Source organism: Hemiscyllium ocellatum, chromosome 21, assembly GCF_020745735.1.
Source record: "Hemiscyllium ocellatum isolate sHemOce1 chromosome 21, sHemOce1.pat.X.cur, whole genome shotgun sequence".
In the NCBI taxonomy this organism is placed as follows: domain Eukaryota; kingdom Metazoa; phylum Chordata; class Chondrichthyes; order Orectolobiformes; family Hemiscylliidae; genus Hemiscyllium; species Hemiscyllium ocellatum.
Genome location: NC_083421.1, coordinates 66,225,970 through 66,245,490, shown reverse-complemented (window position 1 = coordinate 66,245,490; position 19,521 = coordinate 66,225,970). Strand labels below are relative to the sequence as shown.

The 19,521-nt window shown below is 56.8% G+C and overlaps 1 protein-coding gene across 2 annotated transcripts in view; it reads right to left on the bottom strand.

Annotated features, from left to right (window-relative positions):
- Positions 1 to 19,521, bottom strand: part of sardh (sarcosine dehydrogenase) — a 116,995-nt gene that overhangs the window by 73,714 nt on the left and 23,760 nt on the right. For both annotated transcript variants that reach the window (XM_060841686.1, XM_060841687.1), the window contains exon 4: positions 1,412 to 1,591. In XM_060841686.1, coding sequence (XP_060697669.1) covers positions 1,412 to 1,591 — 180 coding nt within the window. The remainder of the gene's footprint in view (positions 1 to 1,411; positions 1,592 to 19,521) is intronic.

Here is a 19,521-nt window from a genome sequence, read left to right as displayed (position 1 = left end):
ATCGGAGGTCCACCAGACCCTCCTGCCTTCCCTGCTATCCCTCCAGTTTATAGCTTCTCCGTACTGAACAAATTCAATCCTATTAACCTCAATTCCTCTGTCTGGTCTGTTGTCAAGCCTTACCAAATTCCTTAATCAGTTCCCCAAATTTCCTACATTTGAGTCCTCAGTAAACTGCAACAATATGATTCCCAAAACAAACTGGTCTGAGATATTAAGGGATAAAACTGGAGCCAGCAATGACTCCTTGATCATCATCACTTCCAACTCCAATCCAACCTGAGAACCTCCATCTCCCCGGCAACGTCCATCTCCCCGGCAACGTCCATCTCCCTGGCAATGTCCATCTCTCCGGCAACGTCCATCTCCCCGACAACGTCCATCTCCCCGGCAACGTCCATCTCCCCGGCAACGTCCATCTCCCTGGCAACGTCCATCTCTCCGGCAACCTCCATCTCCCCGACAACGTCCATCTCTCCGGCAACCTCCATCTCCCCGACAACGTCCATCTCCCCGGCAACGTCCATCTCCCCGGCAACGTCCATCTCCCTGGCAATATCCATCTGCCCGGCAACAACCATCTGCCCGGCAACATCCATCTCCCTGGCAACATCCATCTCCCCGGCAACATCCATCTCCCCGGCAACATCCATCTGCCCGGCAACATCCATCTGCCCGGCAATGTCCATCTGCCCGGAAACGTCCATCTGCCCAGCAACATCCATCTCCCCGGCAACATCCATCTGCCCGGCAACATCCATCTGCCCGGCAATGTCCATCTGCCTGGCAACGTCCATCTCCCCAGCAACGTCCATCTCCCCGGAAACGTCCATCTCCCCGACAACGACAAATCCCTGGCAACGTCCAGTCACCCTGACAACACCTATTTTGCTGATTGTTCCCGAAGTTGCAACATTTCCTCAATTACTGAACCCCTCAAGTGTTTTCCGTAGTTTTTCCCTGGGACTCCTGGATTCCTGCTCTGGCTCAGAATCATTCTGTTCCGTTTTGACCCTGTGAAGCATTTTTGGGTGATTTCTAGATTAAAGGAAGTGCTTTTCCTCATCGTACTATGGACCTCCAATAGCTCAAGGACTGTGATGATTGAACAAGGCTGAATGAGACTTTGTGCACACCCGAGTGCCATCTGGTCTGTTTCCACCTCCCCCGACTGTTTCCAAAACAACAACGTACCGACAACTTACTCTGAGGTTCAGGAACTTGCTTTTGCAAAGTGCAGGAAAATCCCACTTAGTCTATTCCTGGAAATAGTCCCTTCCCCAATTCAGTAAGACCTTTCGACGATGAACACTTTGTCATCAGGTTAAGGGGAAATGCGAGTTGTGTGTAATAACCAGGCCTCATTGTTAAACGGTCGAGGATTTGCTTTAAAGGACAGCAGATGACTCACCGAGGCCCCGCGAGCTGTGGCCGCCCGTGCCAATGTGGAACAGGTTCCAGCCGGATCCATGGTGCCGTCGGTGGGCACGTACAGTGTACCATAAAGATCGTCCACATTCATCAAGGGGTAAAGATCCTTCGTTTCTGCCGGGGACAGCACAAATGACTCAATCCCGTAGACTTTTCCCAGCTAAAGTAAAGGAAAAAAATGATTAAATCATAGCAGGGGAACAGTCCCACACACACTGACTCTCACGGGGTACAGCTCCCACACACACTGACTCTCACTGGGGTACAGTCCCACACACACTGACTCTCACTGGCGTACAGTCCCACACACGCTGACTCTCACTGGGGTACAGCTCCCACACACACTGACTCTCACTGGGGTACAGTCCCACACACACTGACTCTCACTGGGGTACAGTCCCACACACACTGACTCTCACTGGGTACAGCTCCCACACACACTGACTCTCACTGGGGTACGGCTCCCACACACACTGACTCTCACTGGGGTACGGCTCCCACACACACTGACTCTCACTGGAGTACACTCCCACACACACTGACCCTCACGGGGTACAGCTCCCACACACACTGACTCTCACTGGCGTACAGTCCCACACACACTGACTCTCACTGGGGTACAGCTCCCACACACACTGACGCTCGCGGGGTACAGCTCCCACACACACTGACTCTCACTGGCGTACAGTCCCACACACACTGACTCTCACTGGGGTACAGCTCCCACACACACTGACTCTCACTGGGGTACAGTCCCACACACACTGACTCTCACTGGGGTACAGTCCCACACACACTGACTCTCACTGGGGTACAGCTCCCACACACACTGACTCTCACTGGGGTACGGCTCCCACACACACTGACTCTCACTGGAGTACACTCCCACACACACTGACCCTCACGGGGTACAGCTCCCACACACACTGACTCTCACTGGCGTACAGCTCCCACACACACTGACTCTCACTGGCGTACAGTCCCACACACACTGACTCTCACTGGGGTACAGCTCCCACACACACTGACCCTCGCGGGGTACAGCTCCCACACACACTGACTCTCACTGGAGTACACTCCCACACACACTGACCCTCACTGGCGTACAGTCCCACACACACTGACCCTCACGGGGTACAGCTCCCACACACACTGACTCTCACTAGGTACAGTCCCACACACACTGACCCTCACTGGGGTACAGCTCCCACACACAGTGACTCTCCCTGGGGTACAGTCCCACACGCACTAACTCTCACTGGGGTACAGTCCCACACACACTGACTCTCACTGGGGTACAGCTCCCACACACACTAACTCTCACTGGGGTACAGCTCCCACACACACACTGACTCTCACTGGGGTACAGCTCCCACACGCACTGACTCTCACTGGGGTACAGCTCCCACACGCACTGACTCTCACTGGGGTACAGCTCCCACACACACTGACTCTCACTGGGGTACAGCTCCCACACGCACTGATTCTCACTGGGGTACGGCTCCCACACACACTGACTCTCACTGGGGTACGGCTCCCACACACACTGACTCTCACTGGAGTACACTCCCACACACACTGACCCTCACGGGGTACAGCTCCCACACACACTGACTCTCACTGGCGTACAGTCCCACACACACTGACTCTCACTGGGGTACAGCTCCCACACACACTAACCCTCGCGGGGTACAGCTCCCACACACACTGACTCTCACTGGGGTACACTCCCACACACACTGACTCTCACTGGAGTACACTCCCACACACACTGACCCTTACGGGGTACAGCTCCCACACACCCTGACTCTCACTGGGGTACAGTCCCACACACACTGACCCTCACTGGCGTACAGTCCCACATACACTGACCCTCACCGGGTACAGTCCCACACACACTGACTCTCACTGGGGTACGGCTCCCACACACACTGACTCTCACTAGGGTACAGTCCCACACACACTGACTCTCACTGGGGTACAGTCCCACACACACTGACCCTCACTGGGGTACAGTCCCACACACACTGACTTTCACTGGGGTACAGTCCCACACACACTGACCCTCACTGGGGTACAGCTCCCACACATAGTGACTCTCACTGGGGTACAGTCCCGCACACACTGACTCTCACTGGGGTACAGCTCCCACACACACTGACCCTCACTGGGGTACAGTCCCACACGCACTAACTCTCACTGGGGTACAGTCCCACACACACTGACTCTCACTGGGGTACAGCTCCCACACGCACTGACTCTCACTGGGGTACAGCTCCCACACACACTGACTCTCACTGGGGTACAGCTCCCACACGCACTGACTCTCACTGGGGTACAGTCCCACACACACTGACTCTCACTGGGGTACGGCTCCCACACACACTGACCCTCACTGGGGTACAGCTCCCACAAATACTGACTCCACTCTACACACACCAAGTTTGGAATCAATCTGTTCCATCAGACTCTTCAGTCCAACCTGCCAATGAGGTAACTGTTGAAATGCACATTTATCCCAGTGGTTGCAGGTTCCCAAGGCAGAATATGAGGCGTTCCTCCTCCAGACATTGCGTAGTAACGGTTTGGCAGTGGAGGTGGCCGAGGACCTACATGTCCTTGACGGAGTGAGAGGGGGAGTTGAAGTGTTCAGTCGCGGGGCGGTGGGGTTGGTGGGTGCAGGTGTCCCAGAGATGTTCTCTGAAACTATCCACAAGAAAGCATCCTGTCTCCCCGATGTAGAAGAGACCACATCGGGTGCAAGATGCAGTAGATGACATTGGGAGAGGTGCAGGTGAATTTCTGACGGATGTGGAAGGATCTCTTGGGGCCTTGGACGAAGGTGAGGGGAGTTGTATGGGTGCAGATTTTCAACTTCCTGCAGTGGCAGGTATGGGACATGGGCTGGACAGTGCAGCGTGAATTCGGGGGAATTAAACAAGACAGGTGTTTTAGGGTAACACTGGGATACAATGTTTGCCAATGAAGGTCTTTGGATTTTGCGTAGGGCAGGTTTTATCAAAATAAAGCGGGATCTGGAAAAAGGAAAGAACGATTTCTGACTAAACCCAACAGCAGAACAAGGGGTGGGGAGTAATTGGGAAAGTACACGCCAAACATCTTCCCTTTCGGATGAAATGTCAGAGCAACAAGGCCTGAGAAACCTCAGGGTCCTTCTCATTTTCAGACTGGCCAAAACAGAAAAGACAGACTTGAACAGGTACTCAGGCTGCAGACTCTTGATACCTGGGCTTCAGCGGCTAGGTTATGAGGAAAGATTATACACATGTGGCCTGTTTTCTCCAGAATTCAGAAGATTAAAGGGTGATTTGATCAAAGTCTTCAAGATTTGACAAGGTTCCACTTGGTCGGCTAATTAGTAAAATTAGGTCACATGGGATTCAGGGTGAGCTTGCCAATTGGATACACAATTGGCTTAATGGCAGGAGACAGAGACTGGTGGTTCATAAGATATTGGAGCAGAGTGAGGCCATTCAGCCCATTGACTGTACTCCACCATTCGTTCATAGCTGATGTGCTCCTTGCCTGCATGTTCCTCCCCTTTCCCCAGAACCCTCCAACCCCTTACCAATTAAAAATCTGTCTAATACTTCAAAAATGTACTCATTGGACCAGCACCAACTGCACTTTGAGGTAGCAAATTCCACAGATTCACAACCGTTGGGAGAAGTAGTTTCTCCTCAGCTCGGTTTTACATTTGTTACCACTTGTCCTCAGACTTGGACCTCTCACCCAGCATGCCCCACAAGAGGAAGCATCCACTCCACGTCTATTTTATCCACATCTTTTATCATCTTGAACACCTCAATTTGTTGTTCCCTCATTCTTCTAGATTCCCCAGGGTATCAGCCTGAACTGTTCAATCTCTCTGCATACCAGCAACCCCTCATCTCTAGGATCACTCTAGTGAACATCCTCGACACTGAGCACAATACTCCAGGTGCACTCTCACCAGTGCCTTGTTTGGTTCCAACAATACTTCCTTACCTTTATACTCTGTTCCTTTAGCTATAAACACCTACATACCATTCACTTTCTTTATTATCTGCTGTACCCGCCTGCTAGTTTTCTGCCAGTCATGAACGAGGGCACCCAGATCCCTCTGTACCCTGGTGGAGGTAGGTTTCTCAGACTGGAGGCCTGTGACCAGTAGGGTTCCATTGGGATCAGTTCTGGGTCATCTTTTGTTTGTCATTTGCATAAACGATTGGGATGTGGATATAGAAGGCATGGTTAGTAAGTTTGCAGATGACACCAAAATTGGTGGCATTGAAGACAGTGAGGAAGGCTGTCTAAGGTTACAAAGGGATCTTGATCAAATGGGTTAATGCACAGAAAAATGGCAGATGGAGCTCAGTCTGGATAAATGCGAGATATTGTATTTTGGTACAACAGAATTAGGACTTATATAATTAATGGTAGGGCCTGAGGTAGTGCTGTAGGACAGAGGGACCTAGGGGTTCAGGTACATAATTCTTTGAAGTTTACACCACGTAGAAATAGGTGAAAGTGGGAACTGCAGATGCTGGAGATCAGAGTTGAGAGAGTGGTGCTGGAAAAGCACAGCAGGTCAGGCAGTATCTGAGGAGCAGGAGAATCGACATTTCAGGCATAAGTTGTTCATCAGGAATGAGGCTTGTGGGCCAAGGGGGCTGAGAGATAAATGGGAGGGGTGTGGGGCTGGGGGGGGAAGGTAACTGGGATTGTGATAGGTGGATGAAGGTGGGGGAGAAGGTGATTGGTCAGAGGGGGATTGGGGAGTGGAGCAGATGGATGGAAAAGGTGATGGACAGGTCTGGAGGGCGGTGCCAATTTGGAGGCTTGGGACTGGGATAATGTGGGAGGAGGGGAAATGAGGAAGCTGTTGAAATCCACATTAAGCCTAGAATGCAAGAAGGCTTCCTGTATCCCTAATGTAGTCACACCTGGTGCAACAGATGCAGTAGATGACATTGGGAGAGGTGCAGGTAAATTTCTGTCAGATGTGGATGGACGTCAGAGGGGAGGTGTGGGCACAGGATCTGCACTTCCTGCAGTGGCAGGGAAAGATGCCAGGTGTGGGGCGTGGGCTGATGGGGGAGTCACGGAGGGAATGGTCTTTTCAGAACGCTGATAGGGGTGGGGAGGGAAATATATCCTTGGTGGTGGGGCCTGTTTGTAGGTGGCAGAATTGGAGGAGGATGATATGTTGTATGCGGAGGTTGGTGGGGTGGAAGGTAAGGATGGGGGGAGCGGGGGTTGAGGGCTGGGGTTCAAAGGCAGTGGTGTGTGTGGTGGAGGAGAAACGCTGGAGGGCATCAGCAACCACATGGGAAGGGAAGTTGTTATCAAGGAAGGAGGCCATCTGGGACTTTCTGAGGTGGAATTGGTTATCTTGGGAACAGATGCGGTGGAGACGGAGGAATCAGGAATAAGGGATGGTCTTTTTACAGGAGGCCGGATGGGAGTGGGTGGGGGTGTAGTAGATGTCCGTGGTTAGTCAGTCACTGGAGACGGAGATGGAGAGGTCCAGGAATGGGAGGGAGGTGTCCGAGATGGTCCAGGTGCACTTGGGGTCAGGGAGGATGGTGTTGGAGAAGTTGATGACTTGTTCAACCTCCACGTGGGAGCATGGGGTGGCACCGATACAGTCCTCGATGTAGTGGAGGAACAGATTGGGGGTGGTGCGGGTGTAACTGCGGAAGATGGACTGTTCCACACACCAGACAAAAGGCAGGTATAGCTGGGGTCCATGCGGGTGCCCATGGCTACCCCTTTGGTTTGGAGGAAGTGGGAGGATTGGAAGGAGAAGTTGTTGAGGGTGAGGACCAATTCAGCCAGGTGGATGAGGGTGTCAGTGGAAGGGTATTGGTTGGGATGGAGAGGGAGGAAGAAATGGAGGGCTTGGAGTCCTTCATCGTGGCAGATCGATGTGGACAGGGACTAGATATCCGCGATGAAGGTGAGGCGTTGGGAGCTGGGGAAATGAAAATCTTGGAGGAGGTGAAGGGCATGGGTGGTGTCCTGAATGTAGGAAGGGAGTTCCTGGATTAAGGGGGACAGGAAGGTGTCGAGGTATGCAGAGATGAGTTCAGTGGGACAGGAACTGGCTGAGACAATGGGTTGACCGGGGAATCAGGTTTTGTGGATCTTTGGTAGGAGGTAGAGCCGGGCAGTGCGGGGTTCCCGGACTATGAGGTTAGAAGCTGTAGGTGGGAGATCTCCTGAGGTAATGAGGTTCTGTATGGTCTGATAGATGATGGTTTGGTGATGGGGGGTGGGGTCACGGTCGAGGGGGCAGTAGGAGGAGGTGTGCTCGAGTTGGCGTTTGGCTTCAGTGGTGTAGAGGTCAGTGCGCCAGACTACCACTGCACCCCTTTATCTGCTGGCTTGATGGTGAGGTTGGGATTGGAGCAGAGGGAGTGGAGGGCTATGCGTTGTGAGGGTGAGAGGTTGGAGTGGGGGAGGGGGGGCAGACAGGTTGAGGTGGTTAATGTCCCGGGGGCAGTTGGAAATGAAGATGTCAAGGCAGGTAATAGGCCAGCGCGGGGTGTCCAGGTGGATGCAGTGTGTTGGAGGCGGGTGAAGGGGTCCTTGGTGGGTGGGTGGTGTCTTGGTTGTAAAGGTGGGCCCAGAGGCGGTGGAAGAAATGTTCAAGGTCATGACATGTGTCAAGCTCATTAATCTGAGAGCGTAGAGGGAGGAGTAAGGCCTTTGCTGAGGGCTAAATGTTCGTCTTCAGTGAATGGCAGGTCTGGGGGAAAGGTGAACACATGGTGTGGTTGGGAGCTAGAACCGGGGGTGGGGCTGGAGCTGGAGGTGGGGGCGGAGACAGTCACTTGAGTAGGAGTCACATATAAACAGGATGGTCAACAAGGCATTTGGCACATTTGCTCTGTCCTTTGAGTTGGGACTTTATGTTGAGGTTGTGCAGGACATTGCTGAGGTATTGTGTCCGGTTCTGGGTGCCCTGTTGTTGGAGGAATATTATTAAGCTGGAGTGGTTTCAGGATATTAGAGAAGAAAGTGAGGTCTGCAGATGCTGGAGATGAGAGCTGAAAATGTGTTGCTGGAAAAGCGCAGCAGGTCAGGCAGCATCCAAGGAGCAGGAGAATCGACATTTTGGGGATGAACCTGAAAAAGGGCTCATGCCCGAAACGTCGATTCTCCTGCTCCTTGGATGCTGCCTGACTTGCTGCGCTTTTCCAGCAGCACATCTTCAGCTGGGTTCAGGATATTGCCAGGTATGGAAGGTTTGAGTTATAAAGAAAGGCCCGATAGGCTGGGACTTTTCTCACTGAGATATATCCAAGGTTATTACAGGAAGCGAGGGAAGAGATCGCTGAGTCTTTGGCAATGAGCTTTGTGTCCTCACTGTCCATTGGAGTAGTGCCAGATGATTGGAGGGTGGAAAATGTTATTCCCTTGTTCAAGAAAGGGAATAGGGATAATCCTGGGAATTACAGACCTGTCAGTCTTACATTGGTGGTAGGCAAATTATTGGAGAGGATTCTGTGAGACAGAGTGTATGATTACTTGGTAAACCACAGCTTGATTAGAGTCAGTGTGGCTTTGTGAGGGGCAGCTGCAAATGTGTTGCTGGTCAAAGCACAGCAGGTTAGGCAGCATCTCAGGAATAGAGAATTCGACGTTTCGAGCATAAGCCCTTCATCAGGAATAAGCGGGTCATGCCTCACAAACCTTATTGAATTCTTTGAGGATGTGACAAAACACATTGAAATTAGAGCAGTGGATGTGGTGTACGTGGATTTTAACAAGGCATTTGATAGGGTTCCCCACGGTAGGCTCATTCAGAAAGTAAGGAGGAATGGGATACAGGGACATTTGGCTGCCTGGATTCAGAATTAGCTGGCCCAGAGAAGACAGAGGGTGGTGGTAAATGGAAAGTATTCAGCCTGGAGCTCGGTGAGCAGCGGTGATCGACAGGGATCTGTTCTGGGACCTCTTTGTGATTTTTATAAATGACTTGGATGACGATGTGGAAGGGTGAGTTAGTAAGTTTGCTGATGACATGAAGGTTGGTGGAGTTGTGGATAGTGTGGGGGCTGTTGTAGGTTGCAATGGGACACAGACAGGATGCAGAGCTGGGCTGAGAAGTGGCAGGTGGAAAAGTGTGAAATGATTCACTTTGGAAGGTCTGTTTGAATGCAGGAATACAGGATTAAAGGCAGGATTCTTGGTGGTGTGGAGGAACAGAGGGATCCTGGGGTCCATGTGCATAGATCCCTCAAAGTTGCCACCCAGGTTGATAGGGTTGTTAAGGTGTATGGTATGGTGGCTTTCATTAGCAGGGGGATTGAGAAGCCCCAGTTAGACCACACTTGGAATATTATGTTCAGTTCTAGTCACCTCTCTATAGGAGGGATGTGGAAGCTTTCGAGAGCGTGCAGAGAAGATTTACCAGGATGCTGCATGGACTGGAGGGCAGGTCTTATTAAGAAAGGTTGAGGGAGCTAGGGCTGTTCTCATTGGAGCGAAGAAGGATGAGAGGTGACTTGATAGAGGGGTACAAGTTGATGAGCCATCAATAGAGGGGATAGCCAGAGACTTTTTCCCAGGACAGGAATGGCTATCACAAGGGGGTGATCGGAGGAGGGTTTCGGGGAGATATCAGAGGTTGGTTCTGTACACAGAAAGTGGTGGGTGTGTGGAATGCACTGCCAGCGCTGGGAGTAGAGTCAGAGACATTAGGGACATTTAAGAGACTCTTGGACAGGCCCATGGATGGTATTTAAATGACAGGTGTGTAGGTTAGTTTAATCTGAGAGTAGGATAAAGGGTCGGCACAGCATCGAGGGCCGAACGGTCTGTGCTGCGCTGTACTGTTCTATGTTCTATCAGCATAAAAAGGTTGAGAGGTGACCTTCCAGAAGTTTATAAAATCTTAAGGTGTAAAGATAGTTAAGGTAGTTGTCTTTTCCCTGGGATGGGGGATTGCAAGATGAGGGGCAGGTTTTTAAGGTGTGAGGAGAGAGATTTTAAAAAACATAAGAGGCATTTTGTTGACACAGAGGGTGGTTCACATGTGGAAGGAACTTCCTGAGGAAGTGGTGGGTAATGTTTAAGACATTTAGATAGATACAGGAATAGAAAAAGTTTGGATGGTCATGGGCCAGGAACATGCATGTAGGATTAGCTTGGTTTGGGATTATGTTCAGCACGGACGGCTGGGGCAAAAGGTTCTCTTTCCTTGCTGTATAACTCTATATTAACAGGAAAACAGAGAGTAGATAAAGATAAACTGTTTCCACTGGTTTGGGATTTTAGAACTAGAACTAATTCTATCCCTGTCTTAAATACACTCAAAGACCGGGCCTCCACATCCCTCTTGGAGGTAGGTTTGCCGGCTGAGCCGCAAGGTTCATTTCCAGATGTTTCTCTACCATAGGAGGGTCAGCAGGCCTCAGGCAAAGCCTGACCCTCCGACAGTGCCGCACTCGCTCAGCACTGACCCTCTGACAGTGCCCACTCCCTCAGCACTGACCCTCTGACAGTGCAGCACTCCCTCAGCACTGACCCTCTGACAGTGCAGCACTCCCTCAGTACAGACCCTCCGACAGTGCAGCACTCCCTTAGTACTGACTCTGACAGTGCGGCGCCCCCTCAGCACTGACGCTCCGACAGGATGGCACTCCCTCAGCACTGACCCTCCGACAGAGTGGCACTCCCTCAGCACTGACCCTCCGACAGTGCGGCACTCCCTCAGTACTGACCCTCCAATAGTGCGGCACTCCCTCAGCACTGACCCTCCGACAGTGCGGCACTCCCTCAGCACTGACAATCCGACAGTGCGGCACTCCCTCAGCACTGACCCTCCGACAGTGCGGCGCCCCCTCAGCACTGACCCTCCGACAGGGTGGCACTCCCTCAGCACTGACCCTCCAACAGGGCGGCACTCCCTCAGCACTTACCCTCCAACAGTGCGGCGCTCCCTAAGCACTGACTCTCCGACAGTGCAGCGCACCCTAAGCACAGACTCTCTGACAGTGCGGCACTCCCTCAGCACTGACCCTCCGACAGTGCGGCATTCCCTCAGCACTAACCCTCCGACAGTGCGGTGCTCCCTAAGCACTGACTCTCCGACAGTGCAGCGCTCCCTAAGCACTGACCCTCCGACAGTGCAACACTCCCTCAGCACTGACCCTCCGACAGTGCAGCACTCCCTTAGTACTGACTCTGACAGTGCGGCACTCCCTCAGCACTGACCCTCCGACAGGGCGGCACTCCCTCAGCACTGACCCTCCGACAGTGCGGCACTCCCTCAGCACTGACCCTCCGACAGTGCGGCACTCCCTCAGCACTGACAATCCGACAGTGCGGCACTCCCTCAGCACTGACCCTCCGACAGTGCGGCACTCCCTCAGCACTAACCCTCCGACAGTGCAGCGCTTCCTCAGCATGACCCTCCGACAGTGTGGCACTCACTCAGCACTGACCCTCCAACAGTACAGCGCTCCCGCAGCACTGACCCGCAGACAGTGCGGCACTCCCTCGGCACTGACCCTCCAACAGGGTGGCACTCTCTCAGCACTGACCCTCCAACAGTGCTGCACACCCTCAGCAATGACCCTCAGACAGTGCGGCATTCCCTCAGCACTGACCCTCCGACAGTGCGGCGCTCCCTAAGCACTGACCCTCCGACAGTGCGGCACTCCCTCAGCACTGACCCTCCGACAGTGCAGCACTCCCTTAGTACTGACTCTGACAGTGCGGCACTCCCTCAGCACTGACCCTCCGACAGTGCGGCACTCCCTCAGCACTGACCCTCCGACAGTGCGGCATTCCCTCAGCACTGACCCTCTGACAGTGCGGCACTCCCTCAGCACTGACCCTCCGACAGTGCAGCACACCCTCAGCACTGACCCTCCGACAGTGCGGCACTCCCTCAGCACTGACCCTCCGACAGTGCCCTGTCCCTCAGCGCTGACCCTCCGACAGTGCGGCGCTCCCTCAGCACTGACCCTCCGACAGTGTAGCACTGCCTCAGCACTGACAATCCGACAGTGCGGCACTCCCTCAGCACTGACCCTCCGACAGTGCTGCATTCCCTCAGTACTGACCCTCCGACAGTGCAGCACTCCCTTAGTACTGACTCTGACAGTGCGGCACTCCCTCAGCACTGACCCTCCGACAGTGCGGCACTCCCTCAGTACTGACCCTCCGACAGTGCGGCGCTCCCTCAGCATGACCCTCCGACAGTGCGGCACTCCCTCAGCACTGACCCTCCGACAGTGCGGCACTCCGTCAGCACTGACAATCCGACAGTGCGGCGCTCCCACAGCACTGACCCTCCGACAGTGCGGCACTCCCTCAGCACTGACCCTCCGACAGTGCGGCACTCCCTCAGCACTGACAATCCGACAGTGCGGCACTCCCTCAGCACTGACCCTCCGACAGTGCGGCACTCCCTCAGCACTGACCCTCCGACAGTGCGGCGCTCCCTCAGCATGACCCTCCGACAGTGCGGCACTCCCTCAGCACTGACCCTCCAACAGTACAGCGCTCCCTCAGCACTGACCCTCTGACAGTACAGCGCTCCCTCAGCACTGACCCTCCAACAGTGCGGCACTCCCTCTGCACTGACCCTCCAACAGGGCTGCAGTCCCTCAGCACTTACCCTCCAACAGTGCTGCACTCCCTCAGCACTGACCCTCCGACAGTGCGGCACTCCCTCAGCACTGACCCTCCGACAGTGCAGCACTCCCTCAGCACTGACCCTCCGACAGTGCTGCATTCCCTCAGTACTGACCCTCCGACAGTGCAGCACTCCCTCAGTACTGACCCTCCGACAGTGCGGCGCTCCCTCAGCATGTCCCTCCGACAGGGCGGCACTCCCTCAGCATGACCCTCCGACAGTGCGGCGCTCCCTCAGCATGTCCCTCCGACAGTGCGGCGCTCCCTCAGCATGACCCTCCGACAGTGCGGCACTCCCTCAGCACTGACCCTCCAACAGTGCGGCACTCTCTCAGCACTGACCCTCCAACAGTGCGGCACTCCCTCTGCACTGACCCTCCAACAGGGCTGCAGTCCCTCAGCACTTACCCTCCAACAGTGCTGCACTCCCTCAGCACTGACCCTCCGACAGTGCGGCACTCCCTCAGCACTGACCCTCCGACAGTGCAGCACTCCCTCAGCACTGACCCTCCGACAGTGCTGCATTCCCTCAGTACTGACCCTCCGACAGTGCAGCACTCCCTCAGTACTGACCCTCCGACAGTGCGGCGCTCCCTCAGCATGTCCCTCCGACAGGGCGGCACTCCCTCAGCATGACCCTCCGACAGTGCGGCGCTCCCACAGCATGTCCCTCCGACAGTGCGGCGCTCCCTCAGCATGACCCTCCGACAGTGCGGCGCTCCCTCAGCACTGACCCTCCAACAGTGCGGCACTCTCTCAGCACTGACCCTCCAACAGTGCTGCACTCCCTCAGTACTGACCCTCAGGCAGTGCGGCATTCCCTCAGCAATGACAATCCGACAGTGCGGCGCTCCCTCAGCACTGACCCTCCGACAGTGCGGCACTCCCTCAGCACTGACCCTCCGACAGTGCGGCACATCCCTCAGCATGACCCTCCGACAGTGCGGCGCTCCCTCAGCATGACCCTCCGACAGTGCGGCACTCCCTCAGCACTGACAATCCGACAGTGCGGCACTCCCTCAGCACTGACCCTCCGACAGTGCGGCACTCCCTCAGCATGACCCTCCGACAGTGCGGCACTCCCTCAGCACTGACAATCCGACAGTGCGGCACTCCCTCAGCACTGACCCTCCGACAGTGCTGCATTCCCTCAGTACTGACCCTCCGACAGTGCAGCACTCCCTTAGTACTGACTCTGACAGTGCGGCACTCCCTCAGCACTGACCCTCCGACAGGGCGGCACTCCCTCAGCACTGACCCTCCGACAGTGCGGCACTCCCTCAGTACTGACCCTCCGACAGTGCGGCGCTCCCTCAGCATGACCCTCCGACAGTGCGGCACTCCCACAGCACTGACCCTCCGATAGTACAGCGCTCCCTCAGCACTGACCCTCCAACAGTGCTGCACTCCCTCAGTACTGACCCTCCGACAGTGCGGCATTCCCTCAGCACTGACAATCCGACAGTGCGGCGCTCCCACAGCACTGACCCTCCGACAGTGCAGCACTCCCTCAGCACTGACCCTCCGACAGTGCGGCACTCCCTCAGCACTGACAATCCGACAGTGCGGCACTCCCTCAGCACTGACCCTCCGACAGTGCGGCACTCCCTCAGCACTGACCCTCCGACAGTGCGGCACTCCCTCAGCACTGACAATCCGACAGTGCGGCACTCCCTCAGCACTGACCCTCCGACAGTGCGGCGCTCCCTCAGCATGACCCTCCGACAGTGCGGCACTCCCTCAGCACTGACCCTCCAACAGTACAGCGCTCCCTCAGCACTGACCCTCTGACAGTACAGCGCTCCCTCAGCACTGACCCTCCAACAGTGCGGCACTCCCTCTGCACTGACCCTCCAACAGGGCTGCAGTCCCTCAGCACTTACCCTCCAACAGTGCTGCACTCCCTCAGCACTGACCCTCCGACAGTGCGGCACTCCCTCAGCACTGACCCTCCGACAGTGCAGCACTCCCTCAGCACTGACCCTCAGACAGTGCTGCATTCCCTCAGTACTGACCCTCCGACAGTGCAGCACTCCCTCAGTACTGACCCTCCGACAGTGCGGCGCTCCCTCAGCATGTCCCTCCGACAGTGCGGCACTCCCTCAGCATGACCCTCCGACAGTGCGGCGCTCCCTCAGCATGTCCCTCCGACAGTGCGGCGCTCCCTCAGCACTGACCCTCCGACAGTGCGGCGCTCCCTAAGCACTGACCCTCTGACAGGGCGGCACTCCCTCAGCACTGACCCTCCGACAGTGCAGCACTCCCTTAGTACTGACTCTGACAGTGCGGCACTCCCTCAGCACTGACCCTCCGACAGGGCGGCACTCCCTCAGCACTGACCCTCCGACAGTGCGGCACTCCCTCAGTATTGACCCTGTGACAGTGTGGCACTCCCTCAGCACTGACAATCCGACAGTGCGACGCTCCCTCAGCATGACCCTCCGACAGTGCGGCACTCCCACAGCACTGACCCTCCGACAGTACAGCGCTCCCTCAGCACTGACCCTCCAACAGTGCTGCACTCCCTCAGTACTGACCCTCCGACAGTGCGGCATTCCCTCAGCACTGACAATCCGACAGTGCGACGCTCCCACAGCACTGACCCTCCGACAGTGCGGCACTCCCTCAGCACTGACCCTCCGACAGTGCGGCACTCCCTCAGCACTGACAATCCGACAGTGCGGCACTCCCTCAGCACTGACCCTCCGACAGTGCGGCACTCCATCAGCACTGACCCTCCGACAATGCGGCGCTCCCTCAGCATGACCCTCCGACAGTGCGGCACTCCCTCAGCACTGACCCTCCAACAGTACAGCGCTCCCTCAGCACTGACCCTCTGACAGTACAGCGCTCCCTCAGCACTGACCCTCCAACAGTGCGGCACTCCCTCTGCACTGACCCTCCGACAGGGCGGCACTCCCTCAGCACTGACCCTCCGACAGTGCTGCACTCCCTCAGCACTGACCCTCAGACAGTGCGGCATTCCCTCAGCACTGACCCTCCGACAGTGCGGCACTCCCTCAGCACTGACCCTCCGACAGTGCAGCACTCCCTCAGCACTGACCCTCCGACAGTGCTGCATTCCCTCAGTACTGACCCTCCGACAGTGCAGCACTCCCTTAGTACTGACTCTGACAGTGCGGCACTCCCTCAGCACTGACCCTCCGACAGGGCGGCACTCCCTCAGCACTGACCCTCCGACAGTGCGGCACTCCCTCAGTACTGACCCTCCGACAGTGCGGCGCTCCCTCAGCATGTCCCTCCGACAGTGCGGCGCTCTCTCAGCATGACCCTCCGACAGTGCGGCACTCCCACAGCACTGACCCTCCGACAGTACAGCGCTCCCTCAGCACTGACCCTCCAACAGTGCGGCACTCTCTCAGCACTGACCCTCCAACAGTGCTGCACTCCCTCAGCACTGACCCTCAGACAGTGCAGCACTCCCTCAGCCCTGACGCTCCGACAGTGCGGCACTCCCTCAGCACTGACCCTCCAACAGGGTGGCACTATCTCAGCACTGACCCTCCAACAGTGCGGCACTCCCTCAGCATGACCCTCCGACAGTGCGGCACTCCCTCAGCACTGACCCTCCGACAGTGCGGCACTCCCTCAGCACTGACAATCCGACAGTGCGGCACTCCCTCAGCACTGACCCTCCGACAGTGCGGCACACCCTCAGCACTGACCCTCCGACAGTGCGGCGCTCCCTCAGCATGACCCTCCGACAGTGCGGCACTCCCTCAGCACTGACCCTCCGACAGTACAGCGCTCCCTCAGCACTGACCCGCCAACAGTGCGGCACTCCCTCTGCACTTACCCTCCAACAGGGTGGCACTGTCTCAGCACTGACCCTCCAACAGTGCTGCACTCCCTCAGCACTGACCCTCCGACAGTACAGCACTCCCTTAGTACTGACTCTGACAGTGCGGCACTCCCTCAGCACTGACCCTCCGACAGTGCAGCACTCCCTCAGCACTGACCCTCCGACAGTGCGGCATTCACTCAGCACTGACCCTCTGATAGTGCGGCACTCCCTCAGCACTGACCCTCCGACAGTGCAGCACTCCCTCAGCCCTGACGCTCCGACAGTGCGGCACTCCCTCAGCACTGACCCTCCGACAGTGCCCTGTCCCTCAGCGCTGACCCTCCGACAGTGTGGCGCTCCCTCAGCACTGACCCTCCGACAGTGTAGCACTGCCTCAGCACTGACAATCCGACAGTGCGGCACTCCCTCAGCACTGACCCTCCGACAGTGCTGCATTCCTTCAGTACTGACCCTCCGACAGTGCAGCACTCCCTTAGTACTGACCCTCAGACAGTGCGGCACTCCCTCAGCACTGACCCTCCGACAGTGCGGCACTCCCTCAGTACTGACCCTCCGACAGTGCGGCGCTCCATCAGCATGACCCTCCGACAGTGCGGCACTCCCTCAGCACTGACCCTCCGACAGTGCGGCACTCCCTCAGCACTGACAATCCGACAGTGCGGCACTCCCTCAGCACTGACCCTCCGACAGTGCGGCACTCCCTCTGCACTGACCCTCTGACAGTGCGGCGCTCCCTCAGCATGACCCTCCGACAGTGCGGCACTCCCTCAGCACTGACCCTCCGACAGTACAGCGCTCCCTCAGCACTGACCCGCCAACAGTGCGGCACTCCCTCTGCACTGACCCTCCAACAGGGTGGCACTCTCTCAGCACTGACCTTCCAACAGTGCTGCACTCCCTCAGCACTGACCCTCAGACAATGCGGCATTCCCTCAGCACTGACCCTCCAACAGGGCGGCACTCCCTCAGTACTGACCCTCCGACAGTTAGGCGCTCCCTCAGCATGTCCCTCCGACAGTGCGGCGCTCCCTCAGCATGACCCTCCGACAGTGCGGCGCTCCCTAAGCACTGACCCTCTGACAGGGCGGCACTCCCTCAGCACTGACCCTCCGACAGTGCAGCACTCCCTTAGTACTGACTCTGACAGTGCGGCACTCCCTCAGCACTGACCCTCCGACAGGGCGGCACTCCCTCAGCACTGACCCTCCGACAGTGCGGCACTCCCTCAGTACTGACCCTCCGACAGTGCGGCGCTCCCTCAGCATGACCCTCCGACAGTGCGGCACTCCCACAGCACTGACCCTCCGACAGTACAGCGCTCCCTCAGCACTGACCCTCCAACAGTGCTGCACTCCCTCAGCACTGACCCTCCGACAGTGCGGCACTCCCTCAGCACTGACAATCCGACAGTGCGGCACTCCCTCAGCACTGACCCTCCGACAGTGCGGCACTCCCTCAGCACTGACCCTCCGACAGTGCGGCGCTCCCTCAGCATGACCCTCCGACAGTGCGGCACTCCCTCAGCACTGACCCTCCGACAGTACAGCGCTCCCTCAGCACTGACCCGCCAACAGTGCGGCACTCCCTCTGCACTGACCCTCCAACAGGGTGGCACTCTCTCAGCACTGACCCTCCAACAGTGCTGCACTCCCTCAGCACTGACCCTCAGACAGTGCGGCATTCCCTAAGCACTGACCCTCCGACTGTGCGGCACTCCTTCAGCACTGACCCTCCGACAGTGCAGCACTCCCTTAGTACTGACTCTGACAGTGCGGCACTCCCTTAGCACTGACCCTCCGACAGTGCAGCACTCCCTCAGCACTGACCCTCCGACAGTGCGGCATTCACTCAGCACTGACCCTCTGATAGTGCGGCACTCCCTCAGCACTGACCCTCCGACAGTGCAGCACTCCCTCAGCACTGACCCTCCGACAGTGCGGCACTCCCTCAGCACTGACAATCCGACAGTGCGGCACTCCCTCAGCACTGACCCTCCGACAGTGCCCTGTCCCTCAGCGCTGACCCTCCGACAGTGTGGCGCTCCCTCAGCACTGACCCTCCGACAGTGTAGCACTGCCTCAGCACTGACAATCCGACAGTGCGGCACTCCCTCAGCACTGACCCTCCGACAGTGCTGCATTCCCTCAGTACTGACCCTCCGACAGTGCAGCACTCCCTCAGCACTGACCCTCCGACAGTACCGCACTCCCTCAGCACTGACCCTCCGACAGTGCGGCACTCCCTCAGTACTGACCCTCCGACAGTGCGGCGCTCCCTCAGCATGACCCTCCGACAGTGCAGCACTCCCTCAGCACTGACCCTCCGACAGTGCGGCACTCCCTCAGCACTGACAATCCGACAGTGCGGCACTCCCTCAGCACTGACCCTCCGACAGTGCGGCACTCACTCTGCACTGACCCTCTGACAGTGCGGCGCTCCCTCAGCATGACCCTCCGACAGTGCGGCACTCCCTCAGCACTGACCCTCCGACAGTACAGCGCTCCCTCAGCACTGACCCGCCAACAGTGCGGCACTCCCTCTGCACTGACCCTCCAACAGGGTGGCACTCTCTCAGCACTGACCCTCCAACAGTGCTGCACTCCCTCAGC